Genomic DNA, 23,876 nt, shown 5'->3' with positions numbered 1-23,876 from the left:
AGTTCATAGATGTTATTCCTATTTCATCAATATTTTGCTATATTTCTAATGAGCATTTTTGCGATGTTCTGAACTATAAGCACAAAAATCTTAAAAATAAAATTAATGTACTCAGAATTCTTCTCCTCTTGAACATGAGCATTCATATTATGCTGTGTAAGTCCGTTTCTGTCCTCACGCATGCCCAAATAGAGAAAATGATTATTATGTATGAATATGTCTGTTCTACATTATTTATGTCCTGTAGAGAGTTTTCAAACTCCTGCCAGACATGTGAGTAATGTAAAACATGGTTGAAGATAATAAGCTAGTATTTTTTATAATACCAGAAATGCAAATAGATGCAAAAGCATTAAGATGAAAATTTCTGTATTTGCCTTTCTTTTCTGAGTTAATGCTCATTTTTTAGAGATCCCTGGTTTTACGCTCTATAAAATATTTTACATGCACATTCTGACTATACCTGTTCTCAAAGCATTATTTTGTAGACCTCTTGATACATAAAATGTAGTTACAATTGGTTTGCCTCTCATCCTTTTGCCAATGATTTTAATTAAAAATACTCTAAGGCCTTTCAATTGACAACCCTTTTCAGTGGTTCCTGAAAGCTCTCCAAGTCTAATCAGTCTGCTACCAATTAAAAAACAATTTTAATGGCTTTATAAAACCTAGAATTAAAGTAAAATTTCCTCACTTCTTTTAGGTTTTTTATCATACTTAATTCATGGTCTAACCATCTTGAATTTTAGAGCATCTTTTGGTTAATTGCTTATGTTAAAGGTTTGATTAGAAAATTTCCAAGTTACAACTCAAATAACTTTGGGAAATAGCTGTATTCTTTTGCTTCCTTCAGCTAAAGTAGAGGTTTGACAATGGGCCTTGTGTATTTCGGTGCAACTGGTTTTATGTTGTAAATTCATTTATCTACTACAACATAAAATGTTGTAGGCACTGCAAGTTTAAGAGACTAGAGCTGAATTAACTGTTGGAACTGCTCATTTCTTACTTATAAAATGAAAAAATTGGCCTACGAAGATCTCTGTAATGCCCTTCCAGTTTTAAATGTTTATGATGCATTTCTCTTTGCTTGAAATTTTATATAAAACTCTGGAGTAATTAGCAAAGAGATTCCAAGTATCTCTACTATATAAATCTCAGGAGTCAGCTGGAAGATGATAATAAAAATAAAATTTTCTTCCTATTCAAAGAAGGCTGAATTCTAAATAGTTACATTTCACTCATCATGAATATGTAATTAAAATACCATGAAGATAAAATACTCAGCCTCTATATGATAAATCCATTGTCTGCTGACAATAAATAACACATCAAGAAATATACAAGGTTTTTTTTTTTTTCTGTATGCTTAATAATCTGCATCCCTAGTTAAAGAAGGTGTCCCATTGCTTTATGTCAGATGGTGTATAGAAGAAGGTCAGGTGGATCAGAAAAAGTAAATCCCATTGCTTGTTGAATTTTTGCAAAATGTAGTTAATTCACACAGTTGCTTAAGTTCTGTGTTTAATATGTATCATGAAGCCAACAGATATCTCTTCTTTCTAGCAATTTGTATGAAAGAGAATTTGAAGTGAGGGACAAAATATGTAAAACTAAATGGCACCCCACTCCAGTACTCTTGCCTGGAGAGTCCTATGGATGGAGGAGCCTGGTGGGCTGTAGTCCATGGGGTCGCTAAGAGTCAGACTCTATTGAGTGACTTCACTTTCACTTTTTACCTTCATGCATTGGAGAAGGAAATGGCAACCCACTCCAGTGTTCTTGCCTGGAGAATCCCAGGGATGGGGGAGCCTGGTGGGCTGCTGTCTACGGGGTCACACAGAGTTGGACACGACTGAAGTGACTTAGCAGCAGCAAACAGAGTTTTACAGAATAAACCTTCTTAATTATTAGATAATATTTTCTTAAATGGGAGAACAACTTCTTTTATGATATCTCTTCAGTATTAACTCTCATCGTGCCCATGATTCTAATATCAGTATCTTTTCAAGAAGCTATACTGCCTTAATATCAGTATCAAAGTAGGACAGTAGCTGTTAACTACAATTTAGTTACCAAGACGCACTCATGAACTTGAGCACTCCTTCGTGCTACACCTAGCTGTGGTAATTCCTCTGCACTTGTTCATGAGATAGAGCATTTTATAGTCTTTTGATTAATAACCCAGATTCCTTTGTGAGCACCTAACCTTTTACCCCAGTTTCCTCATAAAGTTCAACCTATAAATCCTTTCTGTGCTTAGAACTGGAATCCTTATGTCATCATCAGGTAGGTATGTCTTGTGCTACCATACCTGTAGAGATCATTTTAAGCCTGGCTACCAATTATCAGCTAAAGCTGTTACTATGATTATGCAATACATTTTACACTGTAGAACTGCAGTCTCCCCATACCCATTAAAGGTCAGTCATCACTCTAAAGTTAGGTTCATATAAACAACACAACCAGAAACTTCAATCCACACTTGTGAACCTGCTTGTACCTTTTTTAAAAAATCAGATATTTTTTTCATTTGATTGGTTTTGCACAGATTTTATTATTATTATTATTATTATAGTTTATCAGGAACTAAAGGGATTTAAGATTGTCATATGCCATTGTGTATACCTTCTGTCTTCTTCTGACTTTGTATATATGTGTGTGTGTATACAAACAACATACCCAATTACACCTCTTAAAGTCACCATTCGGACATTTGAACAGGTGTGGCAGCAAGTGATCACAGCTACCAAGAGTTAGATTAAGGAACAATCGGACTAGGGTTTATAGCTCAGCTGTGCCGCTTACAAGTTGAATCTGCCTGAAATTTTTACTTCTAATCTATGAAATGGAAATAAGCTTAGTACTTGTTCTTAGGGCTATTGTGAGGTAATGACAGCTACCACTTATTAAGCCTTTACTGCTTAAGTAAGTAAACACCTAGCTTAATGCCTGAAACATGCAGAGAGCTCTGTAACTGGTAGCTTTTATTACAAGTATTTTAATACTAATAAAAATGATAATAAATAAGATAACTGATTTTTTATACATTGAATCTCTTTTAGTAAGTTTTTGAAAAATGTTTAAATAGTATCTCACAATGCCAGTAGAAGTCTCTAACCTCGAAGAACTTACAAAGTCAAGACTATTTAAATAATTAAATGGACAATTAAAAGGTGCAATTAAGAATACAAGCCAAACTGAAAGAATGATAACAGCACAAAATTAATTTAAAATGTAAGAACAGGTGGTAAGTACAACTAGTTCCCCATAAGAAGCTGGCCATAGTGATGGAAAATAAGTATTTCCTTTCATTACATACTCTTTTATATTCTTGAAATATGCTTGAATGTACATATAGTTCCTTTTCACAATGTGCATTTTTAAATAAATGGAAGAGAAAATGTAAAGAAAGATTTTCATTGTTTGAAAATAGTATGGATTTTCCAGACCTACTCTAATTATACAACCTTATTGCAAGAAGATATACACCCTAGAATGATCAAGATACTGGGCATGTGCTCTTCTAATTTTTCTCACGATGGGAAAAATGTAAAATTTGGAAATTAACATATATCTCTTCATGAGTAAAAGTCAGTATAGAAAAATTCCTGAATTTTCTCTGAACTTTTTAGTGGTTATTACTAATGTGTATCCAGAGGGTACTACTGGGTTCAAACATTACATAGTTGAATTCTTGCGACCAGGATGGGGTATGTATTTGGCGAGGTTAGTGCAGAATGAATATACAGGGGTTCTTTCCAAAAATTGTTAAGAATTTCAAGAGGGTGACAGCAGAGCATGAAACCAAGTGTGAAATCCTTTTGAGTGAGGGGACCTGGGTGACTACATGAGTGTACACCCATGACACAGGTCTTGTTTGCAATACTCTTGTGAGGAATAAATTCCTATTCGTATTTTACATATGAAGAAGAAAAAAACTCAAAGCTCTGAAAGTATAACCAGCCTGCCTCAAATGTTACAGGATGTGAACTGTGAATCTGGTATTTGAAAATTATGGAGCCTGAGTTAGGGACCTCCACTTTTAATCACTGTAAAAGGAACTAGCTTGCAAACCTAAAGACAAACAATTCTAAACTAATTCTTTCCCATTTTTAGTAGCTAGTTAACTGATAGATCAAGGGGATAGTATTTAAAAACAAATGGATTTTGTTTTCATGAAGATTTGCTTGCAATTATTTTGCATACCTGTATTTTTCATATGGACTCACCTTATTTCATAGTTATTGGTGTGGTTGTCACCTTTACTGCTATACTGTGAGATCTCTAAAAATAGAGATTCCATTGTATTCATTTCTGGATGTCCTGTATATACTTATATATCTGATATGATACTGATATAAACACTGTGATTCAGCTGCTGAATAACTTCGGAAATTTTAGATTGCTTTAATGGAATATTATGTCCAAAGCCAGAAAATCTATGTTTTGGAGCACCAGTCAGATTAAATCTAGTTCTAGCAAGGGTCTGGATTATAGAGCTTGTAAATAAGATTTATCAGAGTCATGGTTATCAAGCCTCAGACCTTTAAGATTGTCAGGTAGAAACAATATTCACCTTACTCTGTGTTGGTTCAGGGTTCAAGACAAATTTTATTTTATTATTGTATTGTTATTCATTTACTTTTTAGGCTGCACCCAACCAGGGATTGAACTGGTGCCTCCTGTAGTAGAAGCACAGAGTGCTAACCACTGGACCTCCAGGGAATTCCCAAAGAAAACTTTAAATTAATGAAATCAAAATAATGCAGGGTTCCACTAGGTATAAAAGATTTTTGCCAATGGGAAAATTTGCTGCCATACTCAGGAAGGAGTTGTCTGCTTCTGGAAGTAGTGAATCCTGTAATAAAGAGAAGGTTATACTCAGTGACCTCCATAATCCCTTCCTATCTATATTTTTAATGATTCTAACAGATAATTAAGTGTTCACAGTCAATAGCTAAAGCCATGGGAAATTTAGTACATAACAAATTGTTATTCTGGTGTAGGTTTTGAAAGTAATTATTAGTCTATTATATATCATGAATTTTATCCTATATTTGTAGGGTCAGTGCACAGATGTTTTATTTCATCATCACTAAAGAAATAAATGATGCAGTAGTTTCAAATGCAGTACAGTGATAATTATAATATAGAACAATTACACATGTCTGCTATCATTTGATGAAAAATTATTGTTTTTTCTGTCTTATAAGCTTTGCTGTGTTCTTAAATGTCTTTTCATGGTCTATGATGTTGCTGTTATTCTTTACCCTCCATGGACACTTCAATGAATTTCATAATATCAATGAGATGATATTATAACATTTTAGAAACTAATTTCACAGCCAAATACTCAACACACATATTTCATAACATTGGATATAACTACCAAAAAAAAAAGTTTTGTATTTTTGGAATCTCTGCACTTTGGTGTCTAAACATATAAAGGTAGAAATTTCCCATCAGAACAGTATTTTCTTCAAGCCATCATTGTATATCAAAACAATTTGCCCATAGTTAAAAAATATTACTTTGAAAAAATTAAATCCTCTTGAAATCCAACTTAAAAACTCTGTGTTCAGGACTTCCCTGGTGGTCCAGAGGTTAGTACTCTGTGGCTTCACTGCAGGGGCAGGGTTCAATCGCTAGTCCAGGAGCTGAGATCCTTCGAGTCACATGGCTCGGCCGGAAAACTTCCCCAAACCATGCCCCCTCCCTCCCCCCAAAAAGTCTGTATTCTTTTTGGTCAAAGGTAAAATTAATTTGATCATGCAATTGTCATTTCGTGTTGAGTTCAGTTAGGCTTGAGGTTCTATTTCAAGCATTTAAAAAAACCCATGCTACTCTCTGCTTTCATTTTGACATAACTTGTCAGTGGACTATATAATTATCATTTGAATCTCAGTGATTGATTCTAAATAATGTATCTATGGAGATCTTAGAGAAGATAAAATCTGTGCTTGACACATGTAGAAACATGATATCTCTTAATGTCTTTTTTTTTTTTTAACTATTTAGACTATCAAGATGGTAGTCCCTAAGGCTTTGGCATTTGTAAAGATATGGCTTGCACAAAGGGTAGCACTTTTAAAATGCATTTGTCAAAAGCATTTTTGCATAAGATATCATGGAAAAAAGATTTCATTACCACATGCCAATTCCTATGTGGAAGCTAAAATAAGATTATGAGGCTTTCCTGACTGCCTCCCATTGAGGGAATTGGTCATCATGTGTAAGGCAGGGAGGTTCCTCCAAACCTTTTCCTTATCTCTTGACAAATTCAGGAAAATCAGTCAAACTAATCTTGGCCCCAACCAAATGCTTGGCTGTGTGCATGTCAAGTAACTGTGAGTGGAGCCATAGCAGACCTGTTTGGTCTCCTTGGATATAGATCTTCAGAAAAATTTTGATTACTAGAAGTATAATGATTAATATCACAAGAGATAACTTTTTAGTCCTCATAACTGAGGACTGTAAGGCAGAATTGGTGGTTAAGGCAGGAGAGTGTCTCACTGTTTGTGATTTATCAGTCTGGTAATGACTGTGTACTGAAGGGATGACCTCTCATGATGGGTCACAAAACATATTATTCCAAAGAGTTTTGACCTATATCTTAAAAAAAAGAAAACGACAACTTTTTAAGGTCTGAACACAAAGTATGATTCTAAACTGAGAAGACTCGAATGCTAATTTTGGATACTCAAATGTTTTAACTTAATCACTAATTTAAATCAAGAGTAGTATGTTTTTTAGCATTTGAAGAATATTCAGGTTAAATGTATTTCTAGACTGATCACCACTTGATATTAACCATTTATTATAATTTAAAAAGACAGATCACTTGCTTGATTAAAAAGTCATTTGTCACACAGTTCAAAGAATTTTGTCTCAAAATTTACAGACTATAAATAATCATATATATGAAAACCAAAGATGCATTCAATGAACTGTTTAATAAACATGTAGAGTGAGCCAGGAGTGAAATTGGTGCTGGAATACTTTAGCAAAATTTATGTTAGCATCGTGAACACTTTACACAGCGTGTCTAATTAAATGTCAGAATGACACCCTAAATTTCCCTCCTTTGCCCCCTTTATTTCCCATAGCTGGACCAATAAATTGAAGAGGCACTAAGTTTACTCCTGGTTTTGAGATTACTTGCCTTTGTGATTTCAGTCAACATAACTTAAGTCAAACAATTTGATTTGGGTTCAATATGGTGCTATTTTGATCTGAAGGTCAATTTACCAACAAGCAGGAACAGTTTCTCATTATTTTCTTTCCCCACTCCGAGCAGTCTTTACTGAAGTCTTTCAAGCAATGTGTGACCTCTGTTTCAATACTTCTTGCAGATTTCACAGGCTGTCACCACCACTCAGCCATCACTAACACAGACAACTGTAATGGAAACGGTAACTATGGTGACCACGAGGGAGCAAATCCTGGTAAAGCATGCCCAAGAGGAACTCCCTCCACCACCTCCACAAAAGAAGAGGCAGATTATTGTGGATTCTGAAATTAAGAAAAGGTGAGAAGCTCTTGCTCATGGCTTTATCCTCAAGCAAGGGTAATTGTTAAGAAGGAAAACTCATTTACAGCAATTTTGATGGCAGTGTTTTTACTTAGTTTTTCCAGAAGCCTCTGGTGTCTATAATGTCAGTTAAGTTAGTGGAGAAAATTATGAAGTAAGTTGTAAAATTTCTTCAAGCAATCCCTGGCCCACCAGAAACTGAATGCTTAATGGAAATGTGAGTTTTTTTCTGGATTCAAAGAGGAAACTGCAAGTGATGAACTGCCATGGATACAATTTATCCTGAAAGTTTCCTTTTTTTCTAATCAAGAGCCTGCTTATTCAGTGCTACTTTTGCATTAAATGCCTTTTCCCTGTAATGGAAAGGACATTTTCATGAGGAAGAAGTACACCTATAATAGACGCGATGCATTCTGTTAGTTTACGAGAACATAATGTCTCAATCTGTGTGTCCTAAATCAGGAGTAATTACAGAACAGATTTCCTGTTCTTTGATATTTATAAAGTCTTATCTTGAAGGTGTTAGAATTCTTAACTGATCTTTTTGTGGATATTCTCAACTAGATATTGTAGATAAGTAAGGTATTATGTAAATTGGTAGATATATTAAAATGGGAATAAAATGTCATAAATGCAAAAGCTAGGATGAAAATCAGAAAAATGGTACAATTTCCTTTTCATGCCAATTATTATAATTCTAAGATTAAGAAAGAACATTAAAATCTGCCTTACATTTCTAAGCAGCATATGTTGGGGAATGCATGGAACACTTGACATGAGAATCTGTGTATACAAGGGTAGGGAAACATGAGAATAACATGTACGTAAAAATAGTGTTAGATGTTTTAGGCAAAGGAAGAAACACCTGGAGAAGTTTTAAGGTACATCATTTGGGACTTTCTTTCTTTTTTTTTTTTTTTCTATTTGGGACTTTCAGTGTTGTGGTCTAGTCGCTAAATTGTGTCCGACTCTTTTGTGACCTCATGAACTGTAGCCCACCAGGCTGCTGTGTCCATGATATTTCTGAGGCAAGAATTCTGGAGTGGGTTGCCATTTTCCTTCTCCAGGGTCACAACCCAGGAATCAAACCCCTGTCTCCTGCATTGGCAGGCAGATTCATTACCACTGAGCCACCAGGTAAGCCCTGAAATTTTCAATCAGTTCAGTTCAGTTCAGTCACTCAGTCGTGTCCAACTCTTTGCGACCCCATGAATCGCAGCACGCCAGGCCTCCCTGTCCATCACCAATTTTCGGAGTTCACTGAGACTCACATCCATCGAGTCGGTAATGCCATCCAGCCATCTCATCCTCTATTGTCCCCTTCTCCTCCTGCCCCCAATCCCTCGCAGCATCAGAGTCTTTTCCAATGAGTCAACTCTTCGCATGAGGTGGCCAAAGTACTGGAGTTTCAGCTTTAGCATCATTCCTTCCAAAGAAATCCCAGGGCTGATCTCCTTCAGAATGGACTGGTTGGATCTCCCTGCAGTCCAAGGGACTCTCAAGAGTCTTCTCCAACACCACAGTTCAAAAGCATCAATTCTTCCACGCTCGGCTTTCTTCACAGTCCAACTGTCGCATCCATACTTCCCTGTTAATCTGTGACTTATAACCTACTTTCATAATTTCACAGTATGCTGAAGGGCTTTTCTCCCTGGTTGGAGCTGCTTGGCTGAGTGAATTCTCTTGTCCAGAGCTCCACTGCTGGTTTTTGTATGGCCCATGAGCTAAGAACTGTTTTTACATTTTTAAATGATTGAAAATAACCAAAAGAATTTCATGATGTGTGAAAATTTTCGGAAATTCAAAGGTCAGTGTCCACAAGTAAGGTTTTATCGAAGCAACGTCGGACTCATCCTCCTATGTATCATCCTTGGTTGCTTTCACGTCACAAAGGCAGGGTTGGGCAGTTGTCACAGAGAGTATATGACCTACAAATCCCCAAATATTTACAATCTGCCCCTTTATAGGAACATTTTACTCAGCCTTGTTCCTATCAGATGGTTCTCGGATCTTTGAATATTGGCATTCTATGTGGGATGACAACTTCCAAGAATTCTGCTCATGATAGTGGTTGAAATTTTAACATTCATTGATGGAGAAAGAATATGACAGCAAAAATAAATCAGTAAAGCTCTTAATGAATTTGCCTTTTATTAATCTTAATAGCATGGCTATTAATTTGATGCCTTGTTCAATATATATCTACAGACAATGCCTGGTAGGCACATGGATTTATGGATCCTTTGCAACAACCTAACAGCTTTCCAACAAATATCCAAGCAGAGCAATATGGAAACCTAGTTAACTTACCCTCCTAATGTGTTCCTGACCCTCCTAATACGGATATTAACAGAGCAGGTTGATTCCTATTTATCTCTATCTTCAAAAGCATCTTCTTGGTTCCTATATTTGGTTAGGAAAAATGTGTTCTGAGCACTTTTTTGTTTTCAAGAGAGTGTGACTAAGTGGTGAAATGTTTTGTCTCCTAAATTCTGTTTGTATCATATGCTCTCAGCCATTTTTTTTTTTAAGTTCTTTGAACGACATGTTCAATTAGGAACCTAAAGGATATATTATTTAAATAAAAACTGATACTTATTGAGGATTTTATTATGTACTGATCACTAGATTAAATGCTTTATTTGCATAGCTCATTTATTCTTCCCACTGACCCTACCAAATAGCTATACCCATCAAATAGTTATGGCTATTATTACTATTACACCCAGCTTCAGAGTGCCTGAGCCAGGGTTTCAGCTGAAGGAACCTGACTACAGAACCTGGACTGTGCAGTGAAAAGCTTCTTTGGTAGATAAATGACCAAGGTGGTCTTAGGTCTCTGTTTGCCTGAATCATCACAAATTATAACTTTTGTCCCAGCATAATTATCTAAAGCACCAACTTTCACTCTCAGATGTGTCCTGCTTTGGACAGTAGGGTAACAGATACTCTCTGTGTAAGAGTCAAGATTGACCCTTTTAGACTGAACAAAGAGAGCGAATAAGCAGACATTTAGGCGCAATTAAATTCAGTAAGTGATAATTGTCTATAGGATGGGAATTGGTTGAAGTATTGTAAGAGTTACAGAAGTGTCATGCAAACATGACTGAAAACATCATGGTAGCTAGCGTTTCTCTCTTTTCCCAGGTGAGAACTACTAGTGTTTAACTGCCAAGAGTATAGTGTTGACACCTATTGAATGCTGATAAAAAAAAAAAAAAAAAGATCTCTTTTTTCAGCTTCTCTGACACACTACTATTCTACCCCTACTCTTCTTTACCTGACTTGTTTTCTTCCTTTTCTTCCTTTTACCTAATTCTTATGGTAGTATCTCATAAATTCAAATCTTTTTGCCCTTCTGACTTCTTTATCTGAATTACTCCCTCTCGATGATTCAAGTCTGACTCTCAATGAATGACTCCCAAATTTCATAGCTTCATATCTGACTCTTTCCCTCAGATTTTACGTTCTATCTTTAAATCTATGATCTGGGTACTTCTACTACTGCTCCAAGCAGTGCTTGTTTTTATCAATTGCAAACATTTGTTGCCTCCAATTACCCACACCTAGTTACTCAGACATTGCACACAGGTTTTAGTTATAACTCAGAGCTTGCATGCCTAAAGAAGTAGCAAATATTGGGAAAATCATGGACTTTGGAATCAGGATTACTCAGGTTTGAAATCTGCCTGTTTTAATTACTAGCTTATGATTCCAGCAAATTATCTAATATCTGTGCCTCAGATTCAATATCCTCCCTTTATTAAACACTGGCTATGAGGATTAGGTAAGAAGCATTTAATACAGTTGCCTGTAAGGTAGTAAGAATTCAGCAAGTGCTGTAGCTAGCGGTCTTGCTTGCTTATGTTAATACTGTGGAGGTAGAGGCAGTGGTGGAAATGATGGTGGTAATTGAGGTAGTGATGATAGTGAAGATGATGGTTGGTAGAGAAGGTAGAGATGGTGGTCATGTACTATTGGGGAAAGAAATTCCGTAATAAGCATCCTCTGAAGCTTACCAAATGTAACAGAAAATTGACTTTTCATCTTCTTCTTCAAAATAGAATTTACGGTCTGACTTCTCCATTTCTGTTCTGTACTTTTTCCTTAATTATTATTATTATTACACTATATTACTGGGCAAGTGGCATCATTTTAGCCATTTTCCAGTCATTCTGTCAATGCCATGCCTTAAGCCATATACCTCCTTGTGGCCAGATTTGCCCCTCCCCTTTCTGATTAATCTTCCTTCAATTAATGTACCTAAAATGTTGCTTTTATGTTGACCCTCTTGGCTTGAGATCCCTACAACTCCAGTTGTCTCCACAATAAAACACAAATCCCTTCCTATGGTATAAAATGTTTCTCCCACCAAGTTTATGTATGCATGCTCAGTCATATCTGACTCTTTGTGATCCCATGGACTGCAGCCCGCCAGGCTCCTCTATCCATGGGATTTCCCAGGCCAAAATACTGGAGAGTTGCTGTGCCCTCCTCCAGGGGATCCTTCCAACCCAGGGATCAAACCCACGTCTCCTGCATTGTAGGTGGAGCCATCAGGGAAGACCAATTTTATGTGTAGCTTCCTCTGAATCTTTCTACTTCATCCAGTATGTTACATTCATTTTTTGCTATATGCCTCAGTGTCACCCACATAATTTTTTCATCACCAATCATGACAAAATAATCTCGTTATCAGATTTTTAAATATTTTACTTAGATTTCATACATAGTACCATATATGCAATAAAAATCACAAATATTTGTTGAAAGAGTAATAGAGTTCCAATTAATTGTGATGACTAAAATCTTATTTTTCAGTAGCATTTAATAATTCCTTCTACTTCTTCATGGATTTTTTTTTTTAACAACAAACAAATGAACATCCTGATAATCTTTAATATTATAATTTCACCCATTAGGACATCATTATTTACTCAAAACTATTAAGGGATTTAAAATTCAGCTGTGTACCATACTGCTGCTGCTGCTGCTAAGTTGCTTCAGTCATGTCCGACTCTGTGCGAACCCAAAAAACGGCAGCTCACTAGGCTCCCCCATCCCTGGGATTATCCAGGCAAGAACACTGGAGTGGGTTGCCATTTCCTTCTCCAATGCATGAAAGTGAAAAGTGAAAGTGAAGTCGCTCAGTCGTGTCTGACTCTTCGCGACCCCATGGGCTGCAGCCTACCAGGCTCCTCCGTCCCTGGGATTTTTCAGGCAAGAGTACTGGAGTGGGGTGCCATTGCCTTCTCCATTGTACTACACTACACTTTCTTAATTATATAAGGTACATTTAGTTGATTCCTTAATAATGATACAGTTTCTACATTTGTTATATTTACTGCATAAATTGTCCTCCTTACACTAAGATATATAAAAGTGCTTAATGATCTTGGGTCACAAGGTAATTATTTCTAAAATAAATTGTCCCTGTAGTTCAGTGATATTATTTTACATATAAGTAATTATCAGAGTGTGGAACCCACTCTAAGTTAAAACTAAATCTATTATACAGTTAATTGGGATTCATTGAGGAGATTCATTCCTAATCATGTAACAGTTATTTTAAGAAACTTTTCACAAAAGCTTTCATTTACGTTTTTGTATCAGCAAGATGAAAACAATGGTAAATGGAATTGTTTTTTAAATAAATGCAATCTCAATAAAGATAATGTTTAAGTTACAGTGTTAATAAAAGTGTCTCTGACCTCAAAGGAAGTGTAGAGATTTAGAAATAACAATTCACTGAGTCTCTATCTTCTGCTATGTAAGCAGTCTTAAGTTTGCTCTCTCTTGCTATGTCCCATATGCTTACTAAATGGTGGAATAAAGTGCCTAGATAACTATGTACCTGGGTAATTATTGTATTTTCTATTTTTCAGCTTGTGTTGTTTATTTTTTTATAAAAGTCTACTGCTTGAATAATGTTACTTTATGTCACATCCTTGGAAGGAAGTTAGATGTGTTAGATGAGATCTCTCTTTTTGCAATTTTTTGAAAATAATGCCTACGCTATTTTTTAAATATTTATTTTAACTTTAATTTCCAAACTATAATCTGGAAGTTGAAAACTAAAACATTTTAACTTATTCAAAGAATCTAATTAGATGATTAATGTGTCTAAGAGCTCATTTTTTATTTTCTATATGGTAAGTTGTTCCTAAAATACTTGAAGTGTTCGTCTGATAATAATATATATTTATTTTTCCCCAATGGCACTGCCCAGAAAAACAAAACCTTGCTCCTTTTATCTAAGGAAACTACACTCTAGACTTGTTTCTGGTTACAGGTTAATTGAGGTTCAGAAAGGTTAAAAAACTTGCTTTCAGTTGCAAACTAAAGACTAGTGCTGAGTCTCCTAATTTCTGTTCCAGTGTTAACATTTGAAATGCCCTACTTCTTTTTATGTATTAGAGTCAAATGACCTTGGTCATAAACTCAAATTTCAGTTTATAAACTACTTTTGGTGAATAATAGAAACCTTATAGACCATCTTCAGATATTCCAAAAAGATAACCATCCATTTAAGATTGTTAAAGCTAATTTGTCATATACATCAAGAATATCAATAAATATGTATTGAAGAATATAAGAATGATAATTCTAGAGCCATGCTAAGTGGCCAGAGAACAGATCAAGCAGTGATACTCATATTGCGGTGCATGACACAGCATCCCTTGGGGGTTTGCTAGAAGTGCAGATTTGGGGGTTGTTCCCCAAACTTGCTGAATCAGAAGCTCTGCTTGTGGGCCCAGGAATCTTTTACAAGCTCTCTAGCTCATTCTTGATAAACCTTGAAGTTTGAGAACCCTTGCCCAAGAGCAGTGGTTCTCATACTTTAGCATGCATCAGTCATTGAGAAGGATTGTCAAATAGCAGATTGCTGGTCCCCAGCAGAGTTTCTGATTCAGTAGGTTTGGGGCCGTGCCTGAGAATTGTAATATCTCACAAGTTCCCGGGTGATGCTTATGCTGCTAGTTCAGGGCCCATGTTAAATCAGTGTACTAGAGCATCATCTTAGTTTCATCCTAATTCTTGCTTCTCTCTTCTCCAAAGTAGCCCCATCTTGTGACACCTCTAATGCTTCATGTTGAAATGATTTTTACATATGCTTGTTTCACCCCTTCAGCTCAGGGCTTCCTGAGGCCAGGGTCCATATCTTACTCCCAACCTTTTACGGGGCCTTCTAATCTGGGGATGCGGTTGCACAGAGTCAGATACGACTGAAGTGACTTAGCAGCAGCAGCAATACATGTTTTGAATTGAAATGTACTATACTGAGAACTGAATGTCTAGTCATAGCAGTTGTATGGAAAAAGTACTCTTCCAGAAGGCAAGGCACAAAAGAACACCAACCAAGAGGAAGGTAGAGCTATCTTCCCAGAACCATACCATGCAGTTTGTTCCCTGAGTGAAGAAAATGGTAGTCACATATGTTCATCTAAAAGAAGCAGCATGGTTGAATGCAAAGAAAAGTTGATTTTAATCAGAAGGTATGAGCTACCACTACTTCCATTCTTCTGAGTCTTTCTTTCACCCTCTCATACTGTACATCAAGTGCTGAAACTGCGCTCAACAAGCTTACCAGAGATCTCCTTAATTGACAGCTCCAAAGGTCGCTCTTCAGTTTATCCGCCTTGACCTCTGTGCTGTGCTTGACAGTGGTGATTAGATACTTCTTGAAGTTTTCTGCTTTCTCAGTTTCTGAGATATTGTTCTCTCCTGTTTCTTTTCTCCTCCTAACACTTCGATTATGTCTTCCCATTCTCATCTTCCTCTCCCTTTCATGTTGATCTCAAAAAGACTTATATTTTGGCATTGTTTTCTTTTCATGGCACTCTGTTGTCCAGGGTAATGGCACTTATCATCTTGCTTTTATCAGCCATCTATACCTGATATTTTCCAAATTAATTTCTCTACTATAACCTCCATTTTGATGCTCATACCTGTAGCATCCACATATTTTGGGGGCATTTGCACCTGGATATCTTACAGAAATCACAAATGAGGTTCTGCAGTTTAGACTGCCCATCTTTAGAGAGTGTCATTCACATCATAGTTATCACAGTTCCTACAAACAGCCTTCTAGACTTGTGCAGTGCACAGCCTGTGCAGCCATTCACAGCGGTTCTGATATTTCCACCTTCCTAAATGCCTTCAGGTATGCCTCTTGAATTCTCTTTAGTTTATCTCTTTCTTTACATCCAGGCTGCCTTTCCCGTAGTTTAGTCTCTGATAGTTTTCTGCATGAAATCTTTAACTGATTTCTCTGCCTCACCCTTATCCGTACTCTTCACAGCATCCTGAGGGATATCTTAGAATGCAGTTTTAATTAGATCATTCCTCTGCCTGTGGTTCTTGAAATACATAGCACAGAAATTCCTTTCTGATCTTTGACTACCTGACTCTCCAGCTTCACTCCCTTCTCCCCTACCCATTTTTTCTTTTTTATATGCCAGTGCTATGCAAAATAGTCTGCAAACCATTGATTACCAGTACACAATGAGATAAAGAGCTGGAACCAGAATATAAATCAATGCACTACTGCCTTTGTCAGGAAAGTTTTGCAATTAAAAAGGAATCAAATGAAATCATGTGCTTCATGACTTAGTTGATTTCTGCTCTGATGACTTTTCTTGTCACAGACTACTAACAGATAGTTCACAGACTGGCCACACACTGCATTTCAAATGGTGCTGCCTTCTGCTCAGCTTTAAAGAACCACCCTCTGATCTCCGAATGCTCAATATTCCCTCAAACTTCTGCTTCTTTGTACTGACTGTTCTCTCTGTTGAAGATCCTTTTGCCTTATGTTCCCTTTTCCAGCTCCCATATTCCTTTTCCCTAACTAACTACCTTCTCTCTCTGGGAACTTAACCTAGACATTTCTCAGCCTTGACAATCTTTCCATTCAAGCACTTGCAGAACTTCATTGTAATCATCTTGTTTTTGCATATGTGTCTCTAGTAAACTCCTTGAGGGCGGGAGCCATTTATTTGCAACTCTAGAACTGTAGCACTTAATATAGAAGTTCGCACATTGTCGTATTGAGTAATATTCATGGGATATCAAATGGGTATTTGTGAGTCTTGTCAGGAAAACAAAAACCACTCTACATGTTTCAGAGAAAGAAAATATAACCCAGGGACTTGGAGAAGGAGGTGATGAAAAGCTGGGAAGCAACATGTGAAACTATCAGAGAATAACTAGGGGAAAGGCAGCTTGGATGTAAAGAAAGGGATAAACTAAAGAGAATTTAAGAATCATACCTGAAGGGATTTAGGGAGGTAGCAGATATTAGGACCACTGTGAATGGCTGCACAGGTTCTGCACTGCACAAGTCATCTCTACTGTGGCTTCAGTTTCCTCTGGATTGTCCCTTCCTTCATAGATCTAAGCTCTTATCTTGCCATCCTGATACTGCTAGTCCCTGTTGGAAGGTCCCAACTTGGGGACTCTGCTACCATCCCCCAGTGGTGTTCCTCCATCCTCCAGTATTCTTTCAGGGCCTCTAATCACAAGCAAGAGACCAAGCAATGACAGAAAATGTCTCTGATACACAGAGGACAAGAAAAACATGAGGGCTGGATCTGAAAGAGCCAATGGGATGGGCCTGTGGCTGCACAGAGATAGATTCTGGCCTTGCATCTTCCACTCATCAAAGATGTGACTAAAGCAAGCCACTTACTCTCACTCAGAATCTGTTTCTTTACCTCTGAAATGCAATCTATATGACTTTCCTTGTTGGCCTCCACACTGTGGAAATTTTATTACATGTGTCTCTGTTGATGATTATTTAGGCAAAAATAAACACGCTCTCCCCAGGAGAAAGTTGAGTTCCCAATTATTAATTTAGAACAGATATCTTCCCATTACCACACTTGTGTTATAAGAGAAAATATTTTTTTCTAACATCTTCTAAGAATATTCTTATTCTTATGTCTTCCCTAGTCAGAAACCTGTATCTCTATGAATCAACACTCAGCAAATAAAATATGTGGCTCTCAGGGACTGAATTATTCATGTCTTAAAGCTCTAACCCTAATTTGATGATGTTACTTGGAAATGGGTTATTTGCGGGAATTAGATTTAGCAGAGGTTTTGAGGGTGGGGCCTTAATGATGAGATTAGTGCCATTCTAAGAAGAGGCATCAAAGAGCTTCTTCTCTCTTGTCTTTACTATGTGAGGGTACAGTGATAAGGCAATGATGTATAGGCCAGGAAGAGAGATCTCACCAAAAACTGAACATGCTGACACCTTGATCTTGAATTTCTGGCTTCCAGAATTATGAGAAAATAAATTTGTGTTATTTAAGCCATTCATCTATAGCACTTAGTTATGTCATCCTGAGCTGGCTTTGAGTTTTAACTAAAGTTCATAGAGATGCTCACTAAAAGAAGTAGATGGGCTTCCCTGGTGGCTCAGATGGTAAAGAATCCGCCTCCAATGCAGGAGACTCGTGTCCAATCCCTGGGTCAGAAAGATCTTCTGGAGAAAAGAATGGCAACCCACTCCAGTATTCTTGCCTGGAGAATCCCTTGGACAGAGGAGCCTGGTGGGCTACAGTCCATAGGGTCTCAAAGAGTCAGACATGACTGAGTGACTAACACACACATAGAGATGCTCACTAAAAGAGGTAGATGAACTGAAACAACTAACACACACATAGAGATGCTCACTAAAAGAGGTAGATGAATTGAAACAACTCATGATGCTAAGGAAGTGACAGTGGGGCAGTGAGTACATCAAAACCTTAACTGGAAGTTATTTAAACTTTAAAGACCCACAAGATAAAAGTATGTTGAAGTTCTTTAAACTCAGCAAGCTTTCACACTGAGAGTATTTAAAGTTTAACTTGCCTCCCACAAGGCCCAAGGTACCAGTCAATATATGGAGAGGTTCTTTGAACACTCATGTGCCAATTCAGGAGAATCCAGATATGCAAATTCAATTCCTGGGTTGGGAGGATCCCCTGGAGGAGGAAATGGCAAACCCACTCCAGTATTCTTGCCTGACAAATTCCATGGACAGAGGAGCCTGGCGGGCTACAGTTCATAGGGTCTCAAACAGTCAGATGCGACTGAGCGACCAAGCACAGCACAACACAGCACAGCACACAGTAGTCAGCATGAGTCCATAGTGTTTCAAGAATCTATAGTGACAGCACCATTAGTTTTCTTGCTAATTTTCATAATCATTCAACAGTATCTAATGGATCGCTATGATGTGCAAAGCAGTCTAGTTGCTGTGACCAAAAACCATATTTAGTCCTTTCCTCAGGAAGCTAGCATTCTCGTGGTATAAACTGTGCCATGAAGAAGTACCAATAAAATGCTAGAAAAGCCATAAGTCATAAAGAACAAAGGATCACTTCCAGCCCTGTATGACAGTTAAGCATAGAAAGCTCATGGAGACATTAGCATCTGAGTATACAGTTAAAGGAAAGGGGCATATTGGACTGAAGATGAGGGAAAAAGGCAATGCAGATTCAGGCTGTCCTACAAGTCTTTATATAAATGGCACTGATAAAGGGTTTTGGGTGTTTCTGTTTGCTTGGAGCAGAAATATGTGGTATGAAAGAGAGAATTAAGGGATGAGGTTAAAAGGTAGGTTGAGTTCATTGTGGGGAAAAATATATATACTCAGTGCCAGGCTAAGGAACTTTAATCTGGTCATAGAGAGCCGATGCATATTTTTGAAAGAGAGCAAAGCAATATGGCTACTGTAAACCACACTTTTTTGGCCCTCCCTCTGTGTTGGGAAAGATAGATCATGTTAACTTTATAGAGCAGGAAGGTGCTCAGCAAATTGTTCTTTAAAGAACCAGATAATCCCTATTTTAGGCTGGTGCACCATATTATTTCTTTTGCAAGAGTTCCATTCTGCTGCAGTTGGTAGAAAGCAATTCTAAACAATATATAAATGGTGAACGTGACTGTGTTCCAATAAAACTTAATTCACAAAAATGAGCGGCAAGCCAGATTTGTCCCCTGAACCATTGTTTGCCTACTCCTGCCAAAAAGGGTGAAATAGATTAGATTATTTTGCTGTTGATGATTTTTATGTATTTTTATGTATTTGCCATTTACTCTTTGTTGTAGCTTTCTTTGCAGTTTTCATTCTGGTGGTTACAAGAATGAGTTTTACTTTATCAGTCCTTAACAGAACACTAAGATGGATAGACCCACTCTCAAATGAGAAAGTAAGAGGTGGCCCAGGGGCTGGCTTAAACCCAGCAGGAAAGACTCATGGAAGGCAGTAATCACAGCAGCTAACATGTATGGTGTCTAACATATATCAAGTACTCATCTAAATATTTTTCACATATTAACACATTTAACCATTAAAAGAGCATTATAACATAGTTTTTTTTTTTTTTTTTTTTTATTGCTGATCCTCTTTGCTGATGGGAAGAATGAGGCACATACAAGTAAAGTGACTTGTTCAAGGTCACAAGCTTTGCAGAAAGCAATTCAGTCAGGATTTGAAACCAGACATCTAGAACAGGATGCTGCATTCTATTTTTAATTTTTTTTTACTGAGATATAGTTTATTTGCAGTGGTGTACTAGTTTCAAACGTATGGCACAGTGATTCAGTTACACATATATATGTGTGTGTGTGTATTATTATTTTTTTTTGCATTGTCTTCCATTATATGTTCTTACAGGATATCAAGTATAGTTCCCTGTTCTATATAGTAGGTCCTTATTGATTATCTATTTATATATGAAAGTGAAAGTGAAATCGCTCAGTCGTGTCCGACTCTTTACGACTCCATGGACTGTAGCCTATCAGTCTCCTCAGTCTATGGAATTTTCCGGACAAGAATACTGGAATGGGTTGCCATTTCCTTCTCCAGGGGATCTTCCTGACCCAGGGATCGAACCCAGGTCTCCCGCATTGCAGGCAGATGCTTTACCATTTGAGCCACCAGGGAAGCCCATTTTATATATAGTAGTGTATATATTTTAATCCCAAACTCCTAATTTAATCCCTCCCCTTTGGTAACCATACATTTGTTTTCTATGTCTGTGAGTTTATTTCTGTTTTATACATAAATTCATTTGTATCATTTGTTCAGATTCTACATATAAGTGACATTTCATATGATATTTGTGTTTCTCTGTCTGGCTTACTTCTCAGTATGATAATCTCTAGGTCTATCCATGTTGCTACAAATGGCATTATTTCATTCTTTTTATGGCTGACTAATATTCCATTATATTTATATACCACATCATGTTTATCCATTCACCTGCTGATGGGCATTTAGGTTGCGTCCATGTCTTGGCTATTGTAAACAGTGCTGCTATGAACATTGGAGTACACACATCTTTTCGAATCATGTTTTTCTCTGGATATATGCCCAGAAGTGAGATTTGTGGATCATATAGTAGTTCTATTTTTCATTTTTTAAGGAACCTCCATACTGTTTTCCATAGTGTCTGTACCAATTTACATTCCCACAAACAATGGGAATTGTTTTTCCATTGCTGGGAAAAAGGAGGGCTCCTTTTTCTCCACATCCTCTCCACAGGATGCTGCATTCTTGAGCTCTAATGAGAGAAGTAAAAGATAATTTCATCAAATTATTTAGCTGAAGATAAAATCTTGGCTGAGACTGTTTACTCATTTATTGAAGCCTGTCTGTGGAGATGATGCAGTTACTCTAGATTATGGCTATTCTACCGTCTAAGTCTCATAGACTTTAGGGGAACACTGCAGCACTTGGCTATCTCTTTAAATATAGAGATCTTTATCAGTGAAAAAAGATTTTTCTTTCAAAATTAAGTGTCTTTTCACCATCAGGGCTTAGATGGGAGTCCCATGTAATTGAACTGCTTTTCCAAGTGCAGGATTTCCAGTGCTAACCATCGAGTTAACCCTGTTGTTGGTTGTAACCTTTGTCATCTCTGCTTAAGCAGTTCTAACATCAGAAAACACATCAGCAGATTGGAAATGTGGGAATTTTAGGAAATTAAGGAAGACTGTGAAGTAAAAATAAACTGGGAAAAGTAACTAATTCATAATGCCATGAGGGTATGAGTTATACAACTAAATATCATAGTTTAGGTTAATGACAATGTTCAAAATTAATGTCATAGCGTTAAAGACTTCAGCCAAATTCTGGCATATTCAAAAATATTTAGCCTAGTAGTAACTACCAGACTGTATTGTATAGCAACAAACAAGAAGTTCAAGTTGACTTTTCCTTAATATTTTAAAAGATAGTTCCCCTTTTATTTGGAACAAAGGAATATAAGTATAGTGTAGTGGAAATTGCTGGATTTGGATATATCTGGTTTTGAATCTTAACTCCATATTTAACTGTGTTGAAAGAAAAAGGGGGTTTCTGAAGCTCTCTATTCTTGATATAGCTATGAAAACGAAGATTATAATAAATAGCCTACATAATTACCATGGGAAACAATTTTTTTTCTTTCTGAAAGCATACGACATGAACAAGATGCTTAAAATGCTATTTTTTTTCCTTGGAATTTGATTGAATGTTAAATTAACATTTTAAAAACTTAATGTTGATGGTACAGGAATGTAATTATAGGCAGATTTATAGACCACAAGTGTCTACATGTTTATTAACATTCAAAAAAGTAGGTAAAATTAATGAACTAGGAAAAAAAAAAAAAACTCCTGAGTTATAAAGTCTAGAAAATGCTACTATATTCTTTGGATTAAGCATTTCTCCCCAGTTTGAAGACATTTTCTCAAGGAAATCTCTGTGTTACAACTTCAAAATACTTTTGTGTGTGTGTTAAAATAGCTGAAGGCATTTTAATTTTGCATCTGTGGGTGCCTTCTTCACATGTTCTTTTTATACCATTTTATCTGTATCTTTGGACATTTTATGTTTCTCTGTAAGAGAACTCCCATGAAAAATCCATTTGTCACCATGTTATCATTATGTAGATAAGAAAATAAAAGAGAAGCCAAATTGAGGTCCAGACAAGCTGTGGAAGGGAATGTGCACCCTCTAGTGCTCACAATTATTTCTCACAAGGGCATATACTGCTTTGTTTCATCATTTAAATAAACATTAAATTTGATTTTAAAGTAAACAGCTCAGAGTTTTTAACTTGAGCATATTACATTGTATGATCAAAGATGTATCTTTATGACAAGATTTCATCTCTCACTTAAAAGAATATTTGTATTAACCTGTGTTAAGGTGATTTTCTTGCACAGAACTGTATTTCAAAGGGACTTTCAATTTACTGAAAATGAAAAATAGGCTCCAGGCATCTGTGGCTTAGCAACATTTTATTTCCAGTCCTCTGGGCCAAGCATCTTTTTGTCCATGTGCTTTCATAGTCTCTGGCTTTATACCTAATTCCTCTAACCTAGCTGGTTCTGCCATACTAGAATTTGGGGAATTCCCTTAGTTTTTCAAGTGTGTTTCTCTGAAAGTTATATTAACAAAAGATGTAAAAGTGACTTCTTTTCAACCATATCACATTTCGGAAGTAAATATTAGCAATATATTTGTGTATTATTGAGATTTATTACCAAATTAAGCTAAGAAGATTGTGTCCAAGTCATTTTAATCTAGCACATATTAAAATATTTTAGTTGTTTTACATTTTGCAGAGAAGTAATATTTTATAGGAGTTTTATACCATTCAGCACAATTAACTATCCTAGAGGTTCGGCTATTAATTTCAATGTCAGATAATGCATGGAGAGTTTTCTGGCATTTGTAGCTTAAAAATATTAAATCACAAGGTTTGTATTCGAGGCCATATATTTTTAAAATGGTATTTTATACACATTAAATATGTAATTTGATTTGCCATAACTGATGATGGAGAAAACACACAGATTTTATGTTTTGGACGAGGATCCAGATTTTTGAAGTACACGTTAAACAGGCATATTTTAGGACAAGGTAAACTACACAGAAATTGATTTTTTAGTATCTTTTAAAGATGCATTTCAGCGCAATCTGGAATCATTAAATTTTACTGTACCGAAACATATTATTTTATGAGTAATGCGCTTAAACTTACACATCTAAAACTAGAAATATATTTAAGCTTGTAAATAAGATCATGCAAACATAAGTAAAACAGATTATTTGATAGGACTGTTAATATGGCAAGTTTATAATAACTAAGAACGGTGTTCTCTTCCGTTCGTCATATTTTGTTTCAGGTGCTGTATAAACTGTTGAAAAGAGCTTATGGGTTTTTATTTTAAGTGAGAATCATAACATCCTTAGACGTTTTATAACTTGATTCCTAGATGAGCAGACTAATGTATTTGGAATATCAAACCTGTAGTGTAAGCAAAGCTGACCCCAGCTTTGTATCTCAGGTCAAAT

General features: G+C 36.4%; 1 protein-coding gene across 9 annotated transcripts in view; it reads left to right on the top strand.

Moving 5' to 3' along the window:
* DMD (dystrophin) overlaps positions 1-23,876 on the top strand; it is a 2,656,945-nt gene that overhangs the window by 1,117,968 nt on the left and 1,515,101 nt on the right. For all 9 annotated transcript variants that reach the window (XM_027533579.1, XM_027533577.1, XM_027533571.1 and 6 more), the window contains one exon: positions 7,353-7,528. In XM_027533579.1, coding sequence (XP_027389380.1) covers positions 7,353-7,528 — 176 coding nt within the window. The remainder of the gene's footprint in view (positions 1-7,352; positions 7,529-23,876) is intronic.

Source organism: Bos indicus x Bos taurus, chromosome X (genome assembly GCF_003369695.1).
Source record: "Bos indicus x Bos taurus breed Angus x Brahman F1 hybrid chromosome X, Bos_hybrid_MaternalHap_v2.0, whole genome shotgun sequence".
Classification (NCBI taxonomy): Eukaryota; Metazoa; Chordata; class Mammalia; order Artiodactyla; family Bovidae; genus Bos; species Bos indicus x Bos taurus.
This window is presented reverse-complemented; position numbering and strand designations above follow the sequence as displayed.